At 44.1% G+C, this 23,456-nt stretch overlaps 1 protein-coding gene across 4 annotated transcripts in view; it reads left to right on the top strand.

Annotated features, from left to right (window-relative positions):
- The window catches only part of GLCCI1 (glucocorticoid induced 1), a 277,278-nt gene that overhangs the window by 196,344 nt on the left and 57,478 nt on the right, over positions 1-23,456 (top strand). For 3 of the 4 annotated variants that reach the window (XM_086941910.1, XM_086941909.1, XM_086941912.1), the window contains exon 7: positions 9,418-9,538. The exons of the other annotated variant lie outside the window; for it this stretch is intronic. In XM_086941910.1, the coding sequence (XP_086798036.1) occupies positions 9,418-9,538 (121 nt within the window). The remainder of the gene's footprint in view (positions 1-9,417; positions 9,539-23,456) is intronic. 4 annotated transcript variants of the gene reach the window in all.

Here is a 23,456-nt window from a genome sequence, read left to right as displayed (position 1 = left end):
GTGTAGATGTTAAATAAGAATGGAGCAAGGACGCACCCCTGTCTAACGCCTTTTGCAATGTCAAATGATTCCGAAAGCTCTCCATTGATGCCATATCTCACACAAGCTTTTGCATCAGAGTATAGCTCTCGGAGAAGTTTCAGGAGTGCAGGATCTATACCCAATTTACTCAGGATTTCCCACAACTTGGAATGAAGTGTTTAATGAATTTCCCCCAGAATCTGGCGACTCACCACACAAAAGTGAATTGGGATCCAAAACTACAAGATAATGCTTTTCCTGATTGCTAAAGGGATCCTGATCAAATTCTCAAGATCTGTGGGAGACTGGTGCTTTTAACAAGGGCTGCTGCACACAACAAGAGAAATAGTAAAAGTCTCAAAATGGCCCTGTCACTTTAGGAATGCACTCTAGTACCAGTAAAATTAATAGCTCATAGTCGATGTCCAATGCAGGAAACCATGCGTGAAACAAACGTCAGGTGCCTGTATCTTGGTAACTGCAGGTGGCAGTCAACATGTATCAATGGTTGGAAGACCATGGCACCTGCTCCCTGCTACACATTATTTTGGCATCATCTGGGGACAGTGGGAGAGTGCACCATCACTTCCTTTTAGGTATATGTCTGGAACTGTGTTAGTGTGATGGTTACAAAGTTTCTAGAGCCACAGTGACCAACTACATGACCAACTACATTAAACAGCGCCTTTACTCTAGGGTGAAAGAGTTCCCTGAAAGCTTGGTATTGGGTGATAATAGACTTCCACAAGCTTAAGAGAAAAAACGCTAGAACAATATCCTTTGAGTCATGCTTCTATACACTAAATAATGGTCTCATGCTCACAGCATACTGAAGGCAGATTGAAAAGACAAAGTAGAACCCAGAAGGTGGAGTCCTTCAGTGTCTGGCATGTACTCTCTGGTCTTGATACACTAATCTTTAAGAAAGATGCTTCACAGTTTTGATACAGACTAATGAGATGCAGGTCATTTTTACCATGTGATAAGTCCATTCGGCATCTGAGAATGTCTGTCAAAAGACCTTGGGCCTTGGGCAAGGCAGCTCCTCTCCTCTCTTAGCAGACAAGCAGCTTACCTTTCATGGTTTAGGGTATATGATGCACCTTGACCTATCGTGCAATGTCAGTTTTATGACAGTTACTTGTTGCACTGAAGTTATTCTCATCTTGATTAATACTTATGATTAAGATAGGCTTTATTACGGTATCTTTAATATGTTATGCCTGACACTTTATCCTTAGGATGGTCTCAAGTACTCATTACATGCCTGAAGACCAATACCTTGACGTATTGACTACTACACTCTTTTGAATTAACTTATAAACCCTTCTACAAGGAATTAACTTTGAGAGGTTTACCTGAATAATTAAAATTTTCCAAACTGTTCACCAATGCTGTTAAAGTTCACTGCTTTGATTTGATGATATCTGTGATCTTTTACGACAGTGTCCTTGTGCAGTTTTTGATCCTAAATTGATCTGAACTGCAGCCAAATATATAGATATATATGTTCATGTGCAAGAAGTATGCTTAGTACAATTTATTTCTAGATGAACTACTAATAAAATTAACTGAATGTATTGTTAATTTGGTGATGGGGTTGGATATTGTACTTACCACTCCTCAAACTGAGTGACTACTTATAAAATGACTCCTTCAGGATTCCTTGTTCGTTTGTATATTTGCACTCGGTCACCTGAGGGATTATTGGGTTGCCCTATTGTGTGGAACTTACCTTTTTAGCAAGTCAAGAGAGCAGGACTTCTCCTTAGATATTAATCAATGCAAATACAAAGTAAAAGGCTCATGGTGACTGATAGTTAACATAAAGTTGGGTGCACTAGTAAGCCAAGTCAAGGCCAGTCAAGTGTACCATCTTCAAAAATTAGAATGCCAGACAACCAGAGAGGAAAAGTAGCCATATGTTTATGAACTTGAAGGAAGTGGAAGTGGAAACAGCAAATGGTCTAATGTAAAGCCAGATGTGTGGGTGATTTACAAATTTAGGTAGAGCTTGGCAGATTTATAGTAGTCCTCAATCAATTCTAAGTGCTTGGCTACCTCAGCCCTGTAATACAGGCAAAGTGGGTATCCTCATGCAAGTGTTAAATGTAAGATATCCGGATGAAGGCAACCTAAAAGGTAACATCTTGTATGTGTTTGTCTATTTTCACAACATATGGGATCCTAAATGTGCTTGAGCACCTATAACTCACAGTTTAGGAAAAGCTTAGTTCTATGTGAGGGGATCTCTATTGATCATCATAAGCACTCAATAGCCGCGCCAACCTGCGGCGATCCCGGCGCACCTCTTTGCAATATAATTACTTAAATGTAGATGTTAAACTTTTTTCAGTAAGGCCCGGATAAGCACTTAAATGTTTTGCAGCCTATATTGACCAATTGTTTTAATTTGCATTAAAAAAGAGTTAATATACTATAATTAAAAAGAAACAGGAAAAATTTGCTGGAATTTTTATTAGACATTACAAATCTCATTCAGAAACTTTTTTTTTTAAGGAAAATGACAAAATAGAAAGAGAACAATGTAGACTTATAGGCTGCAACTCTACAGATATGAAAAGAGAGCCTGTGCCTTTAAGGACTCACATCTCATGATGCCCAGTAGGTGGCAGCTCAGCTATTTTCGCCAGCTACAGATGAGAGAATCTTGGAGCACTGAGATCAGCCTTTTCTTCAAACGTTTCTCTCTGACATTTTTGTCAGCACCTTCATTTGACGGATTTCAACATTTCCAGTCATTTTCTGGCAGGAAAATTATTTCTCTAGACCAGGTTTCTCCAATGTCAGTCCTGGAGGGCCGGATCCATACTAGATTTTTAAGATGACTACATTTATCTAAATGGATTTGCTAAAAATCTGGCATAAATCAGGCCCTCCTGGAACGGCATTTGAGAGCCCTACTCTAGTCAAATCCGATCCAATCTTCATTTGACAAGTGTCCTGCCTGTGGCAAAAAGAAGGCCAAATTAAATCTTCATGATGTATCATCTGCCTTCCTGACAGCCACAACCCTGATAGATGTCAACACTGCAGGACCTTTTCCAGGAATGCCCTGAGGGGCAGGGAGATTTGCCTTTATGGAACAGAAGAGCAGTGCAGCTAGCAGGAGGCGCAGTCTGGAGGGGTAACGTCGCATGATTAAGGAGAGTGTCAGTCCTGTACCAGGGCTCGTTCACCTTCCTCTGATTACTCCAGGAGAGGGAGATCTTAAAAAGCAAAATTGGTCCATGTTGACGTTGATTACATTGATGTCGAGACAGCAAGGAATGGTGCCTACATGCACGCCATTGAGAGCTGGGTCGACGTCGAAGGATTTTACGACGTCAAGACATAGGAGACATTCAGCGCCAACATCTAGCGATGTCGATACATAGCGTTGAAACATTCCAGACCTGTGGAAAGAGAAAGCCGAGCCAAGAAGATTACCTTCCACCTCTAACTCCTTCAGCACCTTTTCCATGTATTTTGATGCTTCCTCTTTCTCAGACAGAGGCACCTTTGAAAGCTCCTTCTGTAGTGAAGCCCCTTGCTTCCCCTCGGAGATCAATGTCTCCTTAGTTCAGGTCTCACCATGCATCGAGAGCATATGCACCTTCGAGACATCGTCATCGCTCTTGGCACTCCTCATCAAGACGCTCCTCTCGCCACACTCCTCATTATCTTCCTAGGTCCAGTTCTAGAACACGATCAAGATTCAGATGATTTTATTCCACCTCTTCCTCCAGTATTGGAAGATATTCGCCGACATAGATGTAGTCTACCCAGCCAAGGGTCTCTCCAGTTGATGACATCAATACCTTCCAAGATGTGCTTGAGCGAGGGGCAACAAAACTGAACAATCCATTACCTGCCCCGTCAACATCAGTGATTTTATTAAACTCTTCACCAACGTGCAGCATTGAGACCACTCATACCTCTAGTTCCAGGTTTATTAGAACTGGCCATGGAACTGTTCCTTAAGGCAGCTGCAGCGAAACCAGCACTGTCTAGGCTTCGGAAAAATGTAAGCCTCCAGTGTAGGACCCGTTATTTCTGTGATCAGATCTCCTTCTGATTTAGTGGTTATCTTAGCTGCAAAGAAAGTGCATTCTACGACTACTTAATCCACAGTGCCACCAGACAAGGAGAGTAAGAAACTGTATTCAGTGGGCCGCAAGGAATGTGGCACAGCTGCCACTATCATGAAAGTGCAACAAAGTGTTGCATGGGAGAGCATGATGGTCTTGAAACAGGTGATTAGCACTTCTACTGATTCATCTTTACTGGCAGTTCATGGCTACGGCCACGATTTGGCCCTGAAACAATATTATCGGCTACGTCTTACAGCCCTCAAGCAAGTAACTGAACAAACGATACTTAATCTTCCTTTGTTGGGCAACACACTGAGAATCCTACGGATGACGAAATGGGTCGAATGAAGATCAAGATGGAAACCTTAAAGGCGGTTGGCCTGGAGAATTGCAAGGATCAATGAAAACACCCTTACAAATCTTATGAAATGTGTTTCTGTTCACAGAGGGTTCAAACCCAACAGTATTTGCAAGGACACCATCAACAGCAGTAACAAAGACCTTTCCAGCAGCACCAAAGGCGTCGCCCTATGGGAAGAGCTGGTCACCAACATGAAGCATGAAAGCCTCCCACAGTCTCCAAACAAAGAGTCTCTGCTGCCCCTTCTTCAGTTACCCACTCCGGTAGGGAGAGTATGTCACAATATCGAACAGTGAAAATCCATCACTAAAGATGCCTGGGTTCTGAATTTGTACAGAATGGTTGTTTCAGATTCACCTGCCCTCCACCTAATATTCCACCAAAATCATACAATCAGCATCTGTAAATGCAGAGATCAGAAGTGATCATCCTTCTTTAGAAGCATGCAGTGGAGCTCATTCCTCCCAGTCCACGAGGCACAGGCATTTATTCTCATTATTTTTGGGGAAAAAGAATGGTCCCAAACAAATGGACGCAGAGAGAAAAGTTCAGAATACTAGCATTGCATCAAATGTATCCTCGAATCCATCAAGGAGACTGCTCTGTTCCACAGATCTTCAGGATCTGTACTTTCACATTCCAGTAGCCAGAAAACCTCACAAATTCCTGAGATTTGTCGTAGGTCACAATTAATAGCAGGACAGAGTTCTTCATTTTGGACTCCAATCACACCCCAGAACTTTTTTGAAGTGCATGGCGGTGGTCGCCGCACATCCCAATAAACTCAGAATATTTGTGTATCCATACCTAGACGACTGGCTTATCAAGGCATCAATGCAACAACAAGGACGGCTCCATTATCGAATAACTGTCCCTACGATCAACTGATTAGGGCTTCATGTCAATCACCAGAAATGGACTTCCTCACCAGTACAGTCTCTACATTAATTGGGAGTAACCATCAACACCTTAAAAGCAAAAGTGTATCCTTCGGGTGGAAGAGACTGTTATCCATTTGTCTAAAATGTTAATCTCTCTTGGAAGCTCTCATCCTACGGTGAGGAAAGTGTCCTCTCTCCTAGGCTTGATGGCTTCATGCATATTTCTGACATCAAATGCCTATCCCCACATGAGACCACGCCAAGAGTGTCTGGAGGACCAGTGGAGTCAATACTCGAGCAACTGGGAAGACAAGGTCACACTTTCAAAGCGAGGCAATCCCTCAAATGGTAGTGTAAGTCAAAAAATCTCCTTCAAGGGATGTTTTTTAATCAGGATGCTCCCCCTCAGACGATAGGGACAGATGCCTCTCTGTTAGGTTGGGGAGCACACATGGATCACCTGCAAATTCAGTGATTTGGTCCTCGAAGGAAATTACTTGTATCAACTTCCTGGAACTAGGATCTGTTCACCAGGCATTGAAAACCCTTCTTGTTCATACAGACAACACAGCAACATTTGCCATCTGAAAAAGCAAGGAGAAACAAAGCCCAGAGCCTTGTTACAAGAAGCCCAAACAATATGGAATTGCATTCTACCCAAAGACTTAAGAAACGCTACAACCCATCTTCCGGGGGTACAGAATCTTTAAGCAGACTCCCTAGGCAGGATTCTTCAAGAAAATCATGAGTGGATTCTACAAAACAACGTTGTTCTAGACATCTTTTGTATGTGGGATTTTCTTCACATAGATTTATTTGCAACAGCAGAAAACAGAAAATGCCCAAACTTCGCCTCGAGGTATTACCAACCAGAGACATTGGAGACAGCCCTAAAGATCGACCGATCAGGCATATTTCTCTATGTATTTAGTCTGAGTCCCCTAATTTCCTCAGTATTCATCAAGCTGTCTTACTCAGAGGCCAGAATGATGGCTCCAAAGTGGCCCTAACAATGGTGGTTCACAGACCTTCTCCACATGCCGGACCGTCTACATATGACGCTGCTGTACAGACCAGACCTTGACCTGAAGTTTGCAGGTTAAATTTTCATCCCAATCTCTCCTCCTTGAGTTTGGCAGCATGGCTTGTGAGCTTGTACATTATGGACATTTAAATCCACCACAAGAATTCATGAACTTTCTCAAGGAGGCTAAGTGCCCATCAAAGCGTTCAGTTTGTTCTTTAAAATGGAAGAGAGTCTGTGTCTGGTGTTCTAACAAGGACTTTGAATCAACGACTTGCCAAGAAGCTGCTGTTCTTCCATACTTGCTTTATCTGGCCAAATCTGGCTTACAATTCTCTTCTATTAAAGTCCATTTGGTGGCGATTACTGCCTATAGAAAATGTCCTTCTCTCACACCTTTTTTTCAAAATCCCTATTATTGAAGACCTCCTAGAGGTCTGGAGAAAGGTTGCCTTCCAATACGCCATCTCTCCCCTCCTTGGGAATTGATATAGTACTCTCACATCTCATGCAATCTCCTTTTGTGCCCATCCATAAAGCCCCATTACAACACCTTTCTTGGAAGGCTGCTTTCCTAGTGGCTATAACGTCATCACATAGGGTTAGTGAGATTCAGACTTTTGCTCTCATGGACCTATGTATGTGTGTTGTTCTCTAGACGTAAAGTTATGAGGACCTATCCAAAATTCTTATCCAAAGTTGTTTTGGACTTTCACATTAACCAGTCCGTTACTTTGCCTAATTTCTTTCAGCACCTTTACACTCCAGCAGAAATAACTCTCCATATTGCGGATGTTAGGCAAGTCTTCATATTTCATCTAGTCAAAACAAGACACATCCAAGTCTAATCAACTGTTTGTAAACTGTGGTCATTTTCATACAGGTTTAGCCATGTCTAAACAAACTATATCCAGGTGGAAGTGTCTTGCATCTTGTTATGCTACCAGAAAGTCAATAAAGTTCTGTCCGGTAAACCTGAAGCTCATTCCACTAGAGGGAAAGTGGCTACAGCTGCTTTAATGAGGAATATTCCCATTGCTGAAATATGTAAAGCAGCTACATGGAGATCAGTTCACACGTTTACCAAACACTATTGTTTGGACTCTGATGCGAGAACAGAAGCTCAAGTAGGACAGGCTACTCTGACAAATCTATTTGCTTAATTTTCAGATTATCAGTGGGGATCCCCTGAGAGAGAAGGAATCGTTTCTTACCTATAATCCTACTTATCTCTCTGGTGAATCTTCATTGAAATCATAAGCAACCCGCCCTCCTCCCTGGTGAAAGTAACAGAGATGATTAATAGACAATCTGCTTCCCAAACTAATAATACCACTGGCTCAGTAAAAAAGAACAGAGCTAACTGCAACCTAATGGGCATTGTAGGATACTGGTAGGCTGTGTACCTTTAAAGGCACAGACGTTCATATCTGCACAGTTGCATCCTATAAGTCTACGTTGTCCTCTTCCTTCTTCATCATTTTCCTTTAAAAAAGGTTTCTGAATGAGTTTTGTAAGGACAAATAATGCATTCCAGCAAATATTTCCTGTTTAGTTTAATTATACATTAACCCTTTTTTAAATGCAAATTAAAGCAATTGGCCAACCTAGCCTCATTTATATGCTGCAGAACATTTAATAACTTAAGTGCTTATCCAGGACTTGCTGAAGAAAGACTAACATCTACACTTAAGAAGATATATTGTAAGGAAGTGCTCCGGGATTCCCTTACATATGGGCGGCCTATTCAGTGCTTATGATTTCAATGGAAATTCCCCTAAGAGAGAACTAGGATTACAGGTAAGAAATCATTCCTTATTCAGAACTGCATGGATTTATTCTGAGGGGAGTCAGACTCTCTCCCTGGGTTGCATGTAAAACACCTCTGTTTCTTGCACTCTTTCATATCCTCTTCTAAGCATGACTTTTGCCATAGACTGGTGAGTGACTGTTAGTCACCCTTTACTATGGGAGCGATACACTTTGACACATCGCCAGTGATGCAGAAACGTTACCTCTACTGAGGAGCAAAAAACAAAAACATGGTGCCACTCACTGTGGGCTGGCAGTTGTTGAATACACTGGTAGAAAAAACAAGTTCATCCACAGTCGGGGAAAGATTGTACAGCTTTCTGTGCAGTGGATTCAATTCACAATCCATTTTGTTAACCAATGGAAAAAGCCAGAAATAATCATTTTCTGAATGTAGAATCAGAATGGTAAGTCACAAAATCGGATGAAATTACTAGCTTGATATTATGTCAGTATGGTTGAATTACGCCATTTGTAGGTTTTAAGGCAGGGACTCTGGTAGTTCCTGGGTTGCAGTTATTTTCCCCAGTTGGAAACCATGTGTTTCACCACACCACACCATATTTATTGTTCATACGGAGATAGACTTTTCTCCACGTGGGCAAATAGTTCTGCATAAGACCAGAAGAAAAATAGGTTACATCTGTATAAACACTTTAATGTTATTTATGATCGCAGAATGTTGTACCTGATGGACAGTCTGCAAGAGTAAATGTTATACATTGGTATACTTCTTGAAGTTTGACTTTTTGGCTACCTATTTCGATTACTTAAAACAGCCGGAGCTTTACTTCAAAAATAAGGCTAATCTCCCGGCAACATTCTTTTCAATTTTTACGTTTTTTTGACAATTTGTTTGTAGACAGCTTATTTTTTAAAACCAACAATTCTATATAAAGCATTCAAAACTACTTGATTACTTTTTAATTTCAATTGGTTGCATTGATAACGTAGATACTTGGATTCCAGTAGGACTAATTTTAATCTCCAATTATATCCAAAGTAATCTGTATTTTTAATATTACTGTTGCATTTAACCTTTAGTTTCTAAAACTGAGCTACACCCTGATGTTGGATATAGCTGCTTGTCCAACAATTAGCTATGTTGTTACTTGAAAAAAAAGCAGCTGAAGTTAAATTATTCACATGGCTGGTTGTTTCAAAAATCAAATTAAGTGCAGAACACTCTCAATCATTAGTAATATAACTGCTTTAAATTTTCAGACAGTGGGAGTAGCTCACCATTGCCCAAGTATGCCTCATCTCCCAAACCAAACAACAGCTACATGTTCAAACGAGAACCCCCAGAGGGATGTGAACGGGTGAAGGTCTTTGAGGAAATATCGTAAGTAATGCTTTTTATGTCAGCTGGTGTCTGCAAAGCAGTAAGCTTCTTAACTAATCAAGTACTAACATTTGCAGATGGATTGACTCATCCAGCTGAGCGAGTTTTAGCCGTAATAATTCTGTTTCAGTAGCTTCTTAGGTAGCTTTTTTGGTGTGCAATCGTATGAAAAATAACCTACAAATAGCATGTTGTTGTTTTTGCTAACCTGTTTCAGCAACAAAGATGAAAACCCAACCAGTGTAAGAAGACGTGTTGATGCATTTTTTCAATATTTAGAAAATGGCAGGTGTGCCATTTGCCTCTGTTGAATAAACTTGTTCTTCTGATTGTATGGCAAGACACAAGGCTCTTGTTAAGCTACTCAGTCTTTACTGCAACCTACAAAGCATGGACTGCAACAAACTACGCTCCCATAACCTCCTAGGTCAGTAGTTCACTGTACGACAAAACCCATCTTTCAACTAAGAGTCAAACCATATTTCTGACCTCAGAATTCTCACTTTTTAAAATATTTCTTAGATGTTTCGCAGTGTCTGGAGACTTCGCAGCAGTACCCCTGCCCGCCAATAGTGGCTTTGTGTGGCTCTATTCGATGTTGATATGCTCCGGAAGTGATGCACAGGACCACCTATAAACACAACCCATGCTCACTGATGTTCGTTCCTTCCTCTCCAGGAGATCCAGTGTGGATCCGGAGCTACTCCTTGTCTCTGTGACAATTCTCTTAAAGTTCTTCACTAAAATACGATACCAGTGTGCAAGGGAAATGTCACCCAAAAATTACAGGGTCTGAGCCTTGTCACAAGCAAATGTGTGTGACAGATCCCCATTAAGTATGTCTTTGGTGCTTGAGGTTGGAACACGAATCCGAGGCCTACAGTGGCTGCGCCCAGATGAACCCTAAGGTCATATCTCATATGGGACCCTGAGGCGATTATTTACGTTGCCAAACACCGAAAGGCACCATGTTGTGACCAGTAAAGATGAAGTCCTCATTCCCTCTTCCCCCGGCAGATCTTTGTCATGTTTGCAGTCAGCAAGTAAGTAAAAAAAGAACAACAATGTTTAAGCTTGCCTTGGCCATTTTCACCACTCTTGAACTACCTTTCGATCTCGCTGCCGAGCGCTATTACTTTGGAGCCAATTTCGACTCTAGTTCCGAGGCAGCCCAAATTTCCTGGTCCATCTGCAACTCGTCAGCAGATAGAGGATTTTTGTGAACTCCTGCTGCATTTCTTTGCCACCCTACTGGCTCCATCTGGCATCCCTTCAGATCCCAAGGAACCTTGGGGACATCCAACTGGAATCCTGAAGCCGGGTCCACCCTTGGCATCAGCTTGAACCTTCAAACCAGTGCAGACTTAGGTCTTGGCGCCACACCCTTCACTGGATTTCTGTGCATAGATGCTGATGTCAATGCTAGAGGAGGAGACACAATCAATTATACTTACAGACTCTGAGCTGAATTTGTCTCTACCTCGACCAAGTCTGTTCCCCAAATCCTGTGGGCAGGAGCCTTTGGGCAACCGATTAGACTCTGGCACGTTACCTTTGCTGCCAAGTTCTCCCCAAACTTATTGTACAGTTTCAGACAGTGACTAATAGGATGATGCAGATGATCTGGTTCTCCACTATGTTGATACTAGCTGGTACTTGGAACTGCAAGATGGCAGTGGTTTGGACACTTCTCTTGACTTCGGTTTGGTCTCACCCACTGGGCCTGCCACTGCAGAAAATTCCATCTTTGCTCCAACTAACCACCATGGAGGTGAAAACAAATGTTCTTACTGAGGTCCTGCAACCGGGGCAGAAGCACACAGTCCCTTCTGCCTTTTAACGAGGGCCTGATGAATACCCTGCTTAGGGCATGGCAAGAGGTATGTTCCTGGCCTCCAGTAAACAGGCAAATAGCTCAGTGCCTTCTTCCTGCTCCAGACGACCCAACCGTTTAGACCCAACATCCAATGAGGGAAAGTCTGGTTGTTCAGATGTCTGCCAGCAAGATAAAACCAAATGCTTTCCCATCACTTTACCTTTTGGTGAATCCAAGTGCATTGAAACCTTTGGCAAGCCCATGTTTTAATCCGCTAGCCTTTGTCCGTGCTCATTCAATGCCAGCTGCTTGCTTGGCCGGTACTCTTACGCGCCTTCATGCAGGTGTTTCCTACTGTTCCCAGGGACTTGTGACCTACTCTCTCACAGGCCATCCAGGATGGCTGCTATTTGGCAAAAGTGGTCATTAGATGTTGGCTGGACACTACAGACTGCATAGGCCAAGCAATAGGCTCCAGAGTGGCTCTTAAGTGACATGCCTGTATGATGTCTACGAACTTATCTGAAGGCGTCTAATTTTCTCTAATCAGCATTGGGCCACCGCTCGCTCTTTAAGCCTTTCTTCTGTAATGCAATAGTTTAACCAACAGTTTTGCCTCCTTCATGGCTATTGAAGGGGCTACCAATACAGTCCGCACCAGCCTAAGTAAACTGTCCAGCAGGCTATATAGCCATTTCGAGGCTGAGGACGTGTATCACATAGACCGGGTGGACGGCAGGCCAATAACCCAGTCCACCAGCTACCACAGCTGCAAAACTGCTTCAGTGTGTGTGTCCTTCCAGACACAGAGCCAAACTGTTCAAGGCAAGATCCAGCATTCTCTCCCAGTCGCCAGCAATCGCTTCAGACATGTGGGTCTTGCGAATAGTCCATCTGGCTTTGCCATACCATTTACTACCACCCTGAAGCTCATCCACCATCCTGAAGTCAGCTGACAGAGAACTATTTGTCTGCTATGCAAGAGGAAGTGCATGCCCTTTTTGCCAAAGGAGCCAAAGAGAGGGTCCTGGCTTCAGAAATAGGCACTTGCTGCTAATCACGCAATTCTCTGCTACCAAAGAAGGACAGAGACTTCCATCTTATTATAGACCTGTGCGCTCTCAACATCTTCCTATGAAAAGATGAATTTGCATTGCTCACCCAGGTCCAGGTCCTGTCCGCTCTCTAGCCTGGAGACTGGATAGTAGAGTTGAACCTGCAGGACATTAATTTCCACATACCTTTCCTGCAGATCCACAGGCTCTATCTACGGTTCACAGTGGGCAGGAGCAGTGTCAGTGCTCCCCTTTGGCCTCATCATGGCGCCTCAGGTGTTCACAAAAGTGGTAGTGATTGCATCTTCGGGAGTCAGGTGTTCGTATCTTCCTTTACCTAGATGACGGGTTCCTGAAGGCAGGCTTGGCCCAGACAGTCGTCACCTTTCTTCAGACTGCAGTAAACGTTCTAACATCATTGGGGCTCACTATCAATGTGCAGAAGTCCCACCTGACGTCTTCACAGTCGCTCCCGTTCAACAGAGCTGTTTTGGACATGGTACAGTTTTATGTCTTTCCCTGGAGAGTCCAGAACATTCGGTCTATAATCCCAATGATTCATCATCTGTCCTAGATGTCAGTGAGGATGACTCTGAGGCTGCTAGGGCTATGGCCCTCCTGCATCATGCTGGTGAATCACGTCAGATGGCATATTCAGGCTCTGCAGTAGGATCTGCAGTCTCAGTAGGCACGGCACCAGGGTGATCTGTCTGATCAAGTCTGGATTACGGAGGAGACTGCAAGAGACCTGCAGTGGTGTTGGCAGGACCACCGTTGCGTCAGCAGCATGCCCCTCTGTTCAGCCCACTTAGATCTGACAGTGAAGATGGATGCATCTCTTCATATTTGGGGAGGAGTCTGGGAGAGGTGGGGATTATAGACCTCGATTCTTCAGTGGAGACCTGGCTCCACATCAACCTACTGGAGTTGTGGACCATCCACTTGGCGTTGAAATCCTTCCTGCCATCTATCAAAGGAAGGCTGGTGCAGGTGCTCATGGACAACACCACCACCATTTTGTTCTACAAGCAGTATGGGGTTGAGTTGGACTCTGTGTCAGGGGGCACTACGCCTCTGGAATTGACTGGATCATCAGGGAATGTTTCTGGTTGCCCCCCACCTGCCATGATCTTTAAATGCCAGGGCAATTGAACTCAGCCGTCAGCACCTAGCGAATCTCTTATGCCAGCTACTCCCCAGGTAGCGCAGGTTGACTTCCATGAATGGGGAGAACTTTGGTTCGATCTGTTTGCCATCACCGTGAATGTTCAGTGTCAGCATTTCTGTGCGTTCCCAAGGCGGCTATTTCATGGAGAAGCATTCTGCCTGAAGTGGAAGTCTGATATCTTTACGCCTTCCTGCAACTACCTTTCCTACCCAGACTTCTGAAGACTATCCGAAATGACCGGACCCGTGTCATCCTAATGGCACTGGTTTGGGTTAAGAGTCTTGTAACCCGAACTCCGGGGCATGAGCATTTGTCCTTCGATTAGACTGCTGCTTCAGGACGTACTTCTGCTGTAACAGCAAGGTAGTGTCCTGCGTCCAGGCATGCACATTTTCATCTCTATGCTTGGAGATTGAGTTGCGACAGATGGTTACATTCGTCTTCCCTCCTGAATTTGTTGATGAGACTTTGACAGCCAGGTATCCCTTCATGAAATCAGTATACGCCTGGCATTAGACAGGTTTATGGCTTGGTACGGTACTCAGCAGATTAACCCATTTCAGGAGTGTACGTTAGCAGGGAGACAAGGGAGCGGTCCGTCGGACAACGTAGTTTTCAGAGAAGAGAAAATATACAATGGATTTCGGATGACAGAACGGGTGGAGCCAGGGCAGAATGGGTGGAGGGAGCAAGTAGAAGCAGAAATCAGCAGCAGCAGAGGTGGCAGCGGTAGCGGGAAAACACGAAATCCGCAAACTCGTAGAGCTCGAGACACCGCGGAGATAGCGCAAGCCACACCGGCAAGTCGCATCAGCATCACAGCAAGCACAAGGAGTAAGGATCTAAGAATCTGGTCGTAGCAGGGTTGGAGTGGTGCAGTAGTGCGGCAGTGCTGCAAGCCAGTAAGCCCTGTGAGCTGTGAATCGCGAACACTGAGAACTGTAGCAGGACTTATTGCACTGAACTGAGATCACAAAAAACCTGCACAAAAGACTGCGCTCGGGGCCCGAGGGGGGGCTGTGGTATCACAGGAGGCAAAAGGGATTGCAAGAGGGCGTAACAGCGGTTCCCTACCTGCGGAACCCCCGCCATACCTTACTGAGTTCAGTGCTGTGCTGTGTGGGAGCAGGAGTCCGAGACACCGCTGTTAAACCATTGATAAGCCCACCCCCAGTGCTGGCATGAGACCTGCGCGGCCAGCAAGCAAACAAAACCTTAGCAACCCCGGGCGAAAAGGAATAAAGCCGAGAAATGAGGTCGGGGAAGCCAAGGAACTATACGGCTCCCGCAAACCCCCCTAAAAGAGCAAGGAGAGTAAAAAAAAACTCATAAGAAAGACTTAATGAATGTCAGCAACGAAGACAAGGGGACGGACCAGGGAAGGAACGAAGAGGAGGAGGAGAACTTCCTTTGATTCCCCCCCTGCTTACCAGCCCCAAATGTCCGACCAACACTAAGGCGAGAGGGACCGTAAATGCATTCTCAGTGAATAAATCTGGCTTTCAACCTAAAATGTATACAAAATTCTCATATTTCAAAGACTTCGGATCTTCCCTCTGCCTAAACAGTAGCAACTTGAGTGATCTGCCAATCCCGCTACAGCCAAGTAAGGCGAGCAAGCCCCCCCCCCTCCCCCCCCCCCCCCCGACGCAAGAACAACAGGTGGGGTCGGAAAGGGATCCAGTCGACCGCAGAAAAGGGGAGAACAGCGCAGAAGAGGCTGCACCTGTAAGCAAAGAAGAGCCGAACAAGGGACCAGAAAGGAGAGCCTCATGGAATAAAACTGCGCAGGATCAGGGACGAGGACAGGATTTGGCAGATTCAAGCCCAAAAACAAACCCAAATGGTTGCGGGCATGAAGGCACAAAGGAGAATAAAAAAGAGGGCCAAAATGTGATCCCAAGTCCCAACTTCGTTCAAATAGAAAACAGGAAGAGGAGCCACACAAGCCCCACAAGGTTCCACAACCACATAGATGAAGAATCCTTCAAATCCTCAAAATTTGCAAAAGGCAGACAAGGACCACTCTGAAATCTTGAGAGATAAGATGGACCAGAGGGAGCAGAAAACTGGGGCCCAGGAACCACACCTTGCAGGGCAAGGGTGACGCGCAAAATAGCGAATACATGCAGTATGGAGACTTAACAACGCAAATAGAACCGACATTCTGCAAATACATACCGACAATGCCAGAGGACAAGCCGGCAAGGCAAGAACCCAGGAATATGAGAGAACCCGCAATAAGGACAGACACTGAAGAAGTGTGGCAATTAAATACCATAACCACACAGGAAGCTAGAGCGCAGGGGCAGTATACATCTCAAATAAATGACCAACAACCTGAGAAACAACAGGAGCACGTTCAGCTAGGCGGTGCCCCAAGACAAACTGAAATCGATCCCCCTAGTTCATTCATTTCAACTAATACACGATCTATATCACCTCGGGTCAACAACTTTGAAACCTCGTATCTCACCCCAGAGGAGTGGGAAGAACTGGTAGCATCTTACCCGGCGGCCACTAAGGGGGAACTGCCAGGAGGGCCCAACAGTGCAACTAACGCAAATCTGGGGAAGGAAAGACCAAAAGCAAAAGAAGACATTTGGTCATCGCTTTTGCATTCAATGCAATTATTGGTAAACGCCATCCAATACCAGTCTGACAAGATGGATTTACAACTTTCTGTCCTCAATTCTCTGTCAATATTTGTCGCCAACATTGACGGCAAGTTAGTAGAGTTGAACAACTTGGTTTAAAGGGCGCAAGCAGAGACCCAACTTACAGACCTAACTGCTCCTGCATAACAATTGTGGATAAAACACTCCCAACGGCAATGGACAATCTCCTCTCTGACATTAGGGAGGTTGTAAAAAGCAACCGATCAACCAATTCCACGAAGAAGAGATGCAAAATGAGTACGCCACTGCTAGCAAGAACGCAGTCACCAACTCAGGAGAGTTCAAAGACGACCCAAGATCTATACCCGATCAGCGAAATCGCAGAAGCAAAGAAGATAACGGTCAGCAACAGAGAATAAAACAAAGGATCCCAAATGTCACTAACTGCAAACATAGTTGCACCGGGTGAAGGCTCACAAAAAGATGCCGTGCTGGAACACCTTTAACCAGGAAAACAGGGTAGAAAACAGAAAAGGAAGGGAAGAAATCAAAAGAAAAAAACAACAGTGATAGTTTGGGGCAAGGGCATCACTAGCGTGAAATTGACACCTGACTTATCGCAAGACAGGCTGACTGAGATGAGAGATGACACCCTAATGGAACACAATCCACAAGAAACCGGAAATCTGGAAGGGTGGAAAAAACCCGAAAGAAAACCACCACAAGAAAGAAGGCCTATTACCAGCCCCCTCATAAAAACGTGAAAGCGACATCGGACTTATCGCAAGGCAGGCTGACTGAGATGAGAGATGACACAGAAATAAAACATAATCCACAAGAAATTTGAAACCTGGAAGAAAGGAAAAAACCCGAAAGAACACCGCCTCAAGAAAGAAGGCCTATTAAAAGTTCCCCCCATAAAAAGGAAGAAAGACACCCTTGAGGAAGCCCTCAACGGACAGTAATTGCAGTAAGCCCTACTGGACTAGAACTAACGAAGAAAAGTGAAATGAGTGTTAAAAGTCGTGCTGAAGCAATTGAGGAATGTCATGGCTTAGGGGAGGACCCTACTACAATGCACAATAGCCCGATGCAAGATAAGGGGCAAATAGGCACCGCCACAATAGTCTTCTTCCTGGAGCACAAATCAAGGGGCATAATAGGTATTCTAAATAGGGGGAATATATTACCCCTACTGAAAACTATCGACAGTCTTAAAAACATATCCTCTAGTGACCTGGAGTCAGTAGAATGTATAGATAGAACTGTTGGGACACTCGGGGGTACAAGCAACAAAAACAGTATGGGTCACAGTAGAATTTGCGGAGAGACTGCTAAAAGAACAAGCAAAGTTCGACTCATGGGGAATAAAACTTCAACCATTTTTTAAACCAAGATACCCAGATCCTCTGACTCTTGACAGCCAGCAAAAGAAAGAGAACGGGCAGGCCAATTTGAAGTCAGTCCTAAGAGGGGTTCGGAGTAAAACCCCAGAGAACTTAGGCCATCGAAAACAGTCCAACAAGAGACTACCTACCAATTGCAGTCCAACTTCGCAAAATTGGAGTTGGCTATTCAGGACCCTAAACGTCAAAGTAAAAAGCAAAAGCAGGGAACACGCCCAACGTCCTCAACCATTGCTCCTGGAACATCAACGGCTTAGGAGACAAATTCTCGGACCCAGAACTAAAGATCTACTTGCAAAGATTTTACATCATTACACTGCAAGAAACCTGGACCGACACCCCACCAGCATTATCGAGATACAATTTAAACTCCCTGCCACCTACACAGAGCTCATTGTTTGGCCATAAGAAGGGAGGCCTCGCTAAATTCTATTGTTGAAGCAGTACCCTTGGCTTACAAGCAATCTCCTCCAAATGCAATGCAAGCACTGCGATTGACATCTCGTGAGCAGAACAAAAAAGAGGACATAGTCCTAATTAACCTTTATCTACACCCTAGGGAAAAAAGCAAGGGAGCACAACAGCTGAAGGAAGAACTCATAAAACTAATAATAACGGAGAAAACCAACAGCTTGATCATCACCGGGGATTTTAACTTAAATATACTCAGCAATTCAGCCTCAGATAGTATCAAAGAAGAGGACCCCTTTGCTTGCGAGCCAAGCCACCAAGACAATACCTCGGGAGGCAGAAGCTCGAAAACAGCTAGGAGTCGAAACGCAAAACTAGAAGAGCTGGGCCTCCGAGCACTCAATGGTAGATTCTCAGGGGACCGTCCCCAATCTGCTACATTTCATAGCACTAAGGCTACCTCTACAGTTGATTTCACATTCCTCTCTCGCAGCCTGTATCAAAGGGCAAGAGATTTCCACATTGGTTCGATGGATTACAGTGACCGCCTCCCTCAGGAAATCACGATCGAGGCTCCAACAATACTAAGCCCTCCTGCCGCCAACAGACTAGGCTCAGAATACTCAACAAATGAAAGGCAGATAAAGTGCAAAACCAATAACCCACAAAGCTTTTTATCTGAAGCGAAACAAGCATTAGGAGAGGCACAATCAGCAACCACAGACGTAATCGAAAGTTGGGAGGTGTCCACAAAAACTTTATGAGATAAATAAAAACGTAAGGAACGATGGGATGGTCAAAGCCCTGAAACACAAGAATCCCCATAATTTTAGAAACTACATCCAGTAAAAAAAGTTAAAGACCCAGCTTAACAATACTCGCCGAAGAGTAAGGACAGACCCTGCCGCATGTCAAGCGCTGAGACAGATAAAAGATACTCGCAGGAAACTGATATGGCGACTTAAAAAAGAAGCTGATGAGGCCTTTTGGGGAAAACTTCTACATGACGCCAAAACGAATAATAGCGTGTAGTTAAGGCAAAAGATTAACAGTCTGATCAGTGAGGAAGCCAGGGGATCGAATCCTATGCCACCGAAAAGGCCTGGATAACTTTCCTTGGTGCACATTTAAAAGATGCCCAAGAACCGTGGAAAGAATCACGTAATCCCAAAAACGTTTCCGAAGCGTGGAACTCTCAATATAAAGAAATTCTCGCATATAATGAGGAATTCCCAGTTACGAACGCACAGATATGTAACAAATCTCGAAAGGGAGACGCGAGGGAGCACCAGGCCCAAATGGCATTCTCCCTGTCGTGTTTAACTAATAGCAAAAAGAAATCAACGACCAGCTGGTTCTTGGACTCAAGGAAGATGGACGATACAAGTAAATACAGATATCTGGGGGTCACTTTAGACCCCAGCGGCAGCTTTAAGCCACAATGCGAGGGGAAAAAAAAGAAAGGACTAATGACAGCGGTATCTCTAAGAAACTAAAAAAATAAGATCACTGGACCAAATCTCGTTCCTCTAATAAAGGTGATTCAGGCCAAACTAATTCCATCTATCACCTATGGAAGCGAAGCGATGAGAGGAAGGGACGCCGAAACGGTAGACGGAACAGTAACAAGAGCACTGCGCATGATCTTTGGCTTTCCGAGGTACACTTCACCCGCGCAGATTTGACTCGAATTTGGGCTGGTAAAGGAGTATACTTAAAAAGCTGGTTGTAAAAAAGCTGGGGATAAGCAAACACACAACGCTCTCCTTTGGAAGGAACTGCAAACTAAAGAAAATTGCCCGCAAGGCTTTTCCTGGAGGACGCAATAAAACACCTGAGGGTGCGTCAACTGTGGGATCTGCAAGGGCCTCTGGCGGGTTTTGAAAAAGCAGTAAATAACATAGTCAGAAAAGAATCTCTCCTGCAGGACAAAGCTTTATTGACAGAGCAAGCACATGATTGGCTAACTATACAATCTTACACCAAACTTAGGCCACAAACATATCTTCCGACCAGCTTCACCAAAAAAAACAAAAGAGAAATTTCTGAAATATCACCTAAGACTATTACCTTCGGCAGACCACATGGCCCCTTGGCTGCGTCCCTCAATGCCAACAAAGTGCCGCCTTTGTGGGAACGACAAAGGAAACATCTTACACCGTATTACCATCTGTAAGAAGCTGCTGCAAGACCGCCGGAACCTTCTGAGACCATTATTTAACAAAAAACGAATCAGGTCATGCAGGCAAGCGGTCCTGGCATGTTTTTTGGGTGACGAAGTTCAATTGAGCTGTCGACTGGTAAAATACATTGAGATTGCAGAAGCTGACCTTAACAAAAAGAAAGAACAAACAGAAAAGGCCAAATTGATGGAACCCAGTGCATCACTAGCATCCTCAGAGCCAAAATAATCGGATTGTACGAGGGCCCAGCTGGCACTTAGAAGCCCACCGGGACTCATCGCTTCAAAGTATAAGCTTACGGGGAGGATGTTACCAATGCAGATTACGGATTGCAATAATCAAATGTATTTTGAAGGGGAAAGTAGGTCAGCCTAACTGTGCAAAGCTCTTCAATGGTAAGATAGAGGTGACTCAGCAGTGGGCCAATTTTCCTTCTTGTCTGCTTTTTTAATAGTTTTAGTTTTAGCATCTTTTAATCGTAGTTTTTTATATCCTGCCATGGTAGTAATACAATTTTCTTTGCTGCTATAGACACACTAAACCGTTTTTATTGATGTTGGTTTGTAATGGTTTTTATTAACTGTACAATAAAGTATTACCTACCTTACCTTATCATTTCAGGGCAAGGTATTCGAAGTATTGCTTTTAGTATTGTCCCTAGCCCAGCAACGGCTTGATTTGGGTACATTTAAAGGTTACTTCTCTGCTCTTTCAGCTGATTTGAGGTTGCCAGATCAGCCCTCCTTATTTAAATCACTTGTGATGCATTTGTTTTGGAAAGGTTCCCATTTGTTCCCACCTACACCGTTAATCATGCTCTAGTGGATTCTGCATTTAGTCCACACATTCCAAATGTGTGTCCCAATTGAATCACTGCTCAAGTGACCATTGTGGCTTCTCACTCCCAAGACAGTCTTTCTTAATGCTATAACACTGTTGCGGCTTGTGGGTGAGCTACAAAACCTCTCTGTCAACCCCCTGTATATGACAATCATTCCATACAAGCAGGTTTTTAGGAATTGAGTGGTCCTGCCTTTTCATATCGGGCAAAATATAATTTTCTCTGCAATCTTCGCACCATCTGACTCCTCGGAGGAGGAAGAGGCATTCATCAGCTAGATCCTAAAAGAGCCCCAGCTTTCACATTGATCGTTCCAATGATAATTGTGTGAACAGTCAGCTTTATTGGATTTGCTTGTACAAAGGATAAGGCAGTGCAGAAAAGGACCTTCTAGACCACTAGCTAAGAAGCCTACACCAGAAGGTTTGCAGCCTCATTTAACCAGAGCCAAAGCTGTTAGTACTGCCTTGTAAAGCAGTGGGGCTATTCTAGACATCTGTCAGGGTGCTACCTGGGCATAACTTCAGATGTTCACAAAGCACTACTCTATTCGGAATGGCAGGTCTGTAGAGAAGGGAGGGCACTTTTCCGTGTTGCCCTGCAGGACTTCTTTGGTCTGAGCAGTTCACCACCTGGTGCACACTGCTTTGGTATATATTTAACAAGGGGAGGAATCTGCTGTTAGTAGCTTCTTACAAATGAACAATTTGCCATCGGTAGTGGTCTTTCTAGTGGATAATTGCGGATTCCTCACGAACCCTCCCATCATTCCTGTTTTGTGAACTGGACTTTTTCCATTTAATAAGGTCCCAAGTCTAGAGATCTGCACACTGGTCAAAGCCAATCGGCTGTTTGGCTCTGCGCCCGGGGCTGCGGCTGACCTAAAAAAACAACTGATGTCCGAGCTCATGGGTGGCGCTTAGATGTGGCCCGCACATCACTTCTGCAGTGGAACGACATCAGCGAAGAACAGCACAATGCGACCAATTGGCGTGCAGGTAAACTGCTGAAATGTTTCTATATCCAGCCTGACTCCTGGGGAATACTCAGAAGGTGAGGAAGCTGTGGTTAGATAGAGTATCCACGAGAAAGAATGTTTTCAAAGTTAAGTAACATAATGTATTTAAACTCCATCTCTTTCTCTGCTGCTTCACCCACAGATCTGTACTTGCCTTTACTCTGCTCTTATTTTGTTAAGCAGGATTGTCCCTTTATTTTGCAAGTGGTAAGTGAATTGAGTTATTTATTGTGTGGTATAATTGTTTTCTTGATGCTGGTGTTCTGCTTGTTCTATATATATTTACTAGCAGCCCGTCCCAACGTTGTCCGGGTATGAATTGCTGCCGGCCAGTAGTATATTTTTTTGTAGGATTTCGTTTTGATAGCATTTCTTATCTGTGACAGGCCTGTGAAACGCTCAGATTCACAGTGCACTGCTGATGCACTTAAGAGTGCGCGTTTAGTAGTGTGTGAACTCGAGTTTCCCTACTTTATTTTTCCTTGCAATATTATATAGCGTGAACTCGACAACATGGCATGAGCACAATTTACATTACAGAAGAACACGTTCATTTGTGGTAGGCACGGAGAGACAAAGTGATTTGCCTGGAATCACAGGATGTTGAGCTGATGCCGAGATTCGAACGTAGCTCCCCAGCTCTAAAGTTCACAATTCTAGAACTTGTGCCGGGAGGTGTGTCTAAAAGTGTATGTTGGTGCTGGACATCAATGAGAGAGACCTGTGCATTTTTCAAATGGGTGGTGAAAAAATATGAGTATGTTGCTGGAGATGTGGGCCGCCGTGCCACCAATGTACTTATCGGGGGATGGTAAACACCCATTATTCCGCAACTTTCTTTCCGCATACCATCACTCCGCATACTGTTATTACGAAAGTACCATGACTTCGCAATGCCATTATAAAGCATGGCATTACATTTTATATGCTTTTACCATGCATACATTTACAACGGAATTCGTTTGAAATGCATGAATGGTAAAATCATGTTTTTTTTTTATGTTTGGATAAGGTAAGTATGGGTATAGGGGTATATGGGTATATGTTTTGGGGTACTGAGGTATATGTTTTGGGGTGTTTGGGTATTTTAAGGGTTCAGATATAGTTTTGGGTTATGGGGTACAGGTGTAGTTTTAGGGTTAGGTATGGGTTTTGGGGTGCAGGGGTATTTTTAGGGTTCAGGGCTAGGTTTGGGTTTTGGGGTACAGGGGTATTTTAGGGTTCAGGAGTAGGTTTGGGTTTTGGGGTACAGGGTTATTTTTAGGGATTCCGGGCTAGGTTTGGGGGTACAGGGGTATTTCTAGGGTTAGGTTTGGGTTTTGGGGGTACAGAGGTATTTATAGGGTTCAGGGCTAGGTTTGGGTTTTGGGGTACAGGGGTATTTTTAGGGTTTAGGGATAGG

Source organism: Lissotriton vulgaris, chromosome 10, assembly GCF_964263255.1.
Source record: "Lissotriton vulgaris chromosome 10, aLisVul1.2, whole genome shotgun sequence".
In the NCBI taxonomy this organism is placed as follows: Eukaryota; Metazoa; Chordata; class Amphibia; order Caudata; family Salamandridae; genus Lissotriton; species Lissotriton vulgaris.
This window is presented reverse-complemented; position numbering and strand designations above follow the sequence as displayed.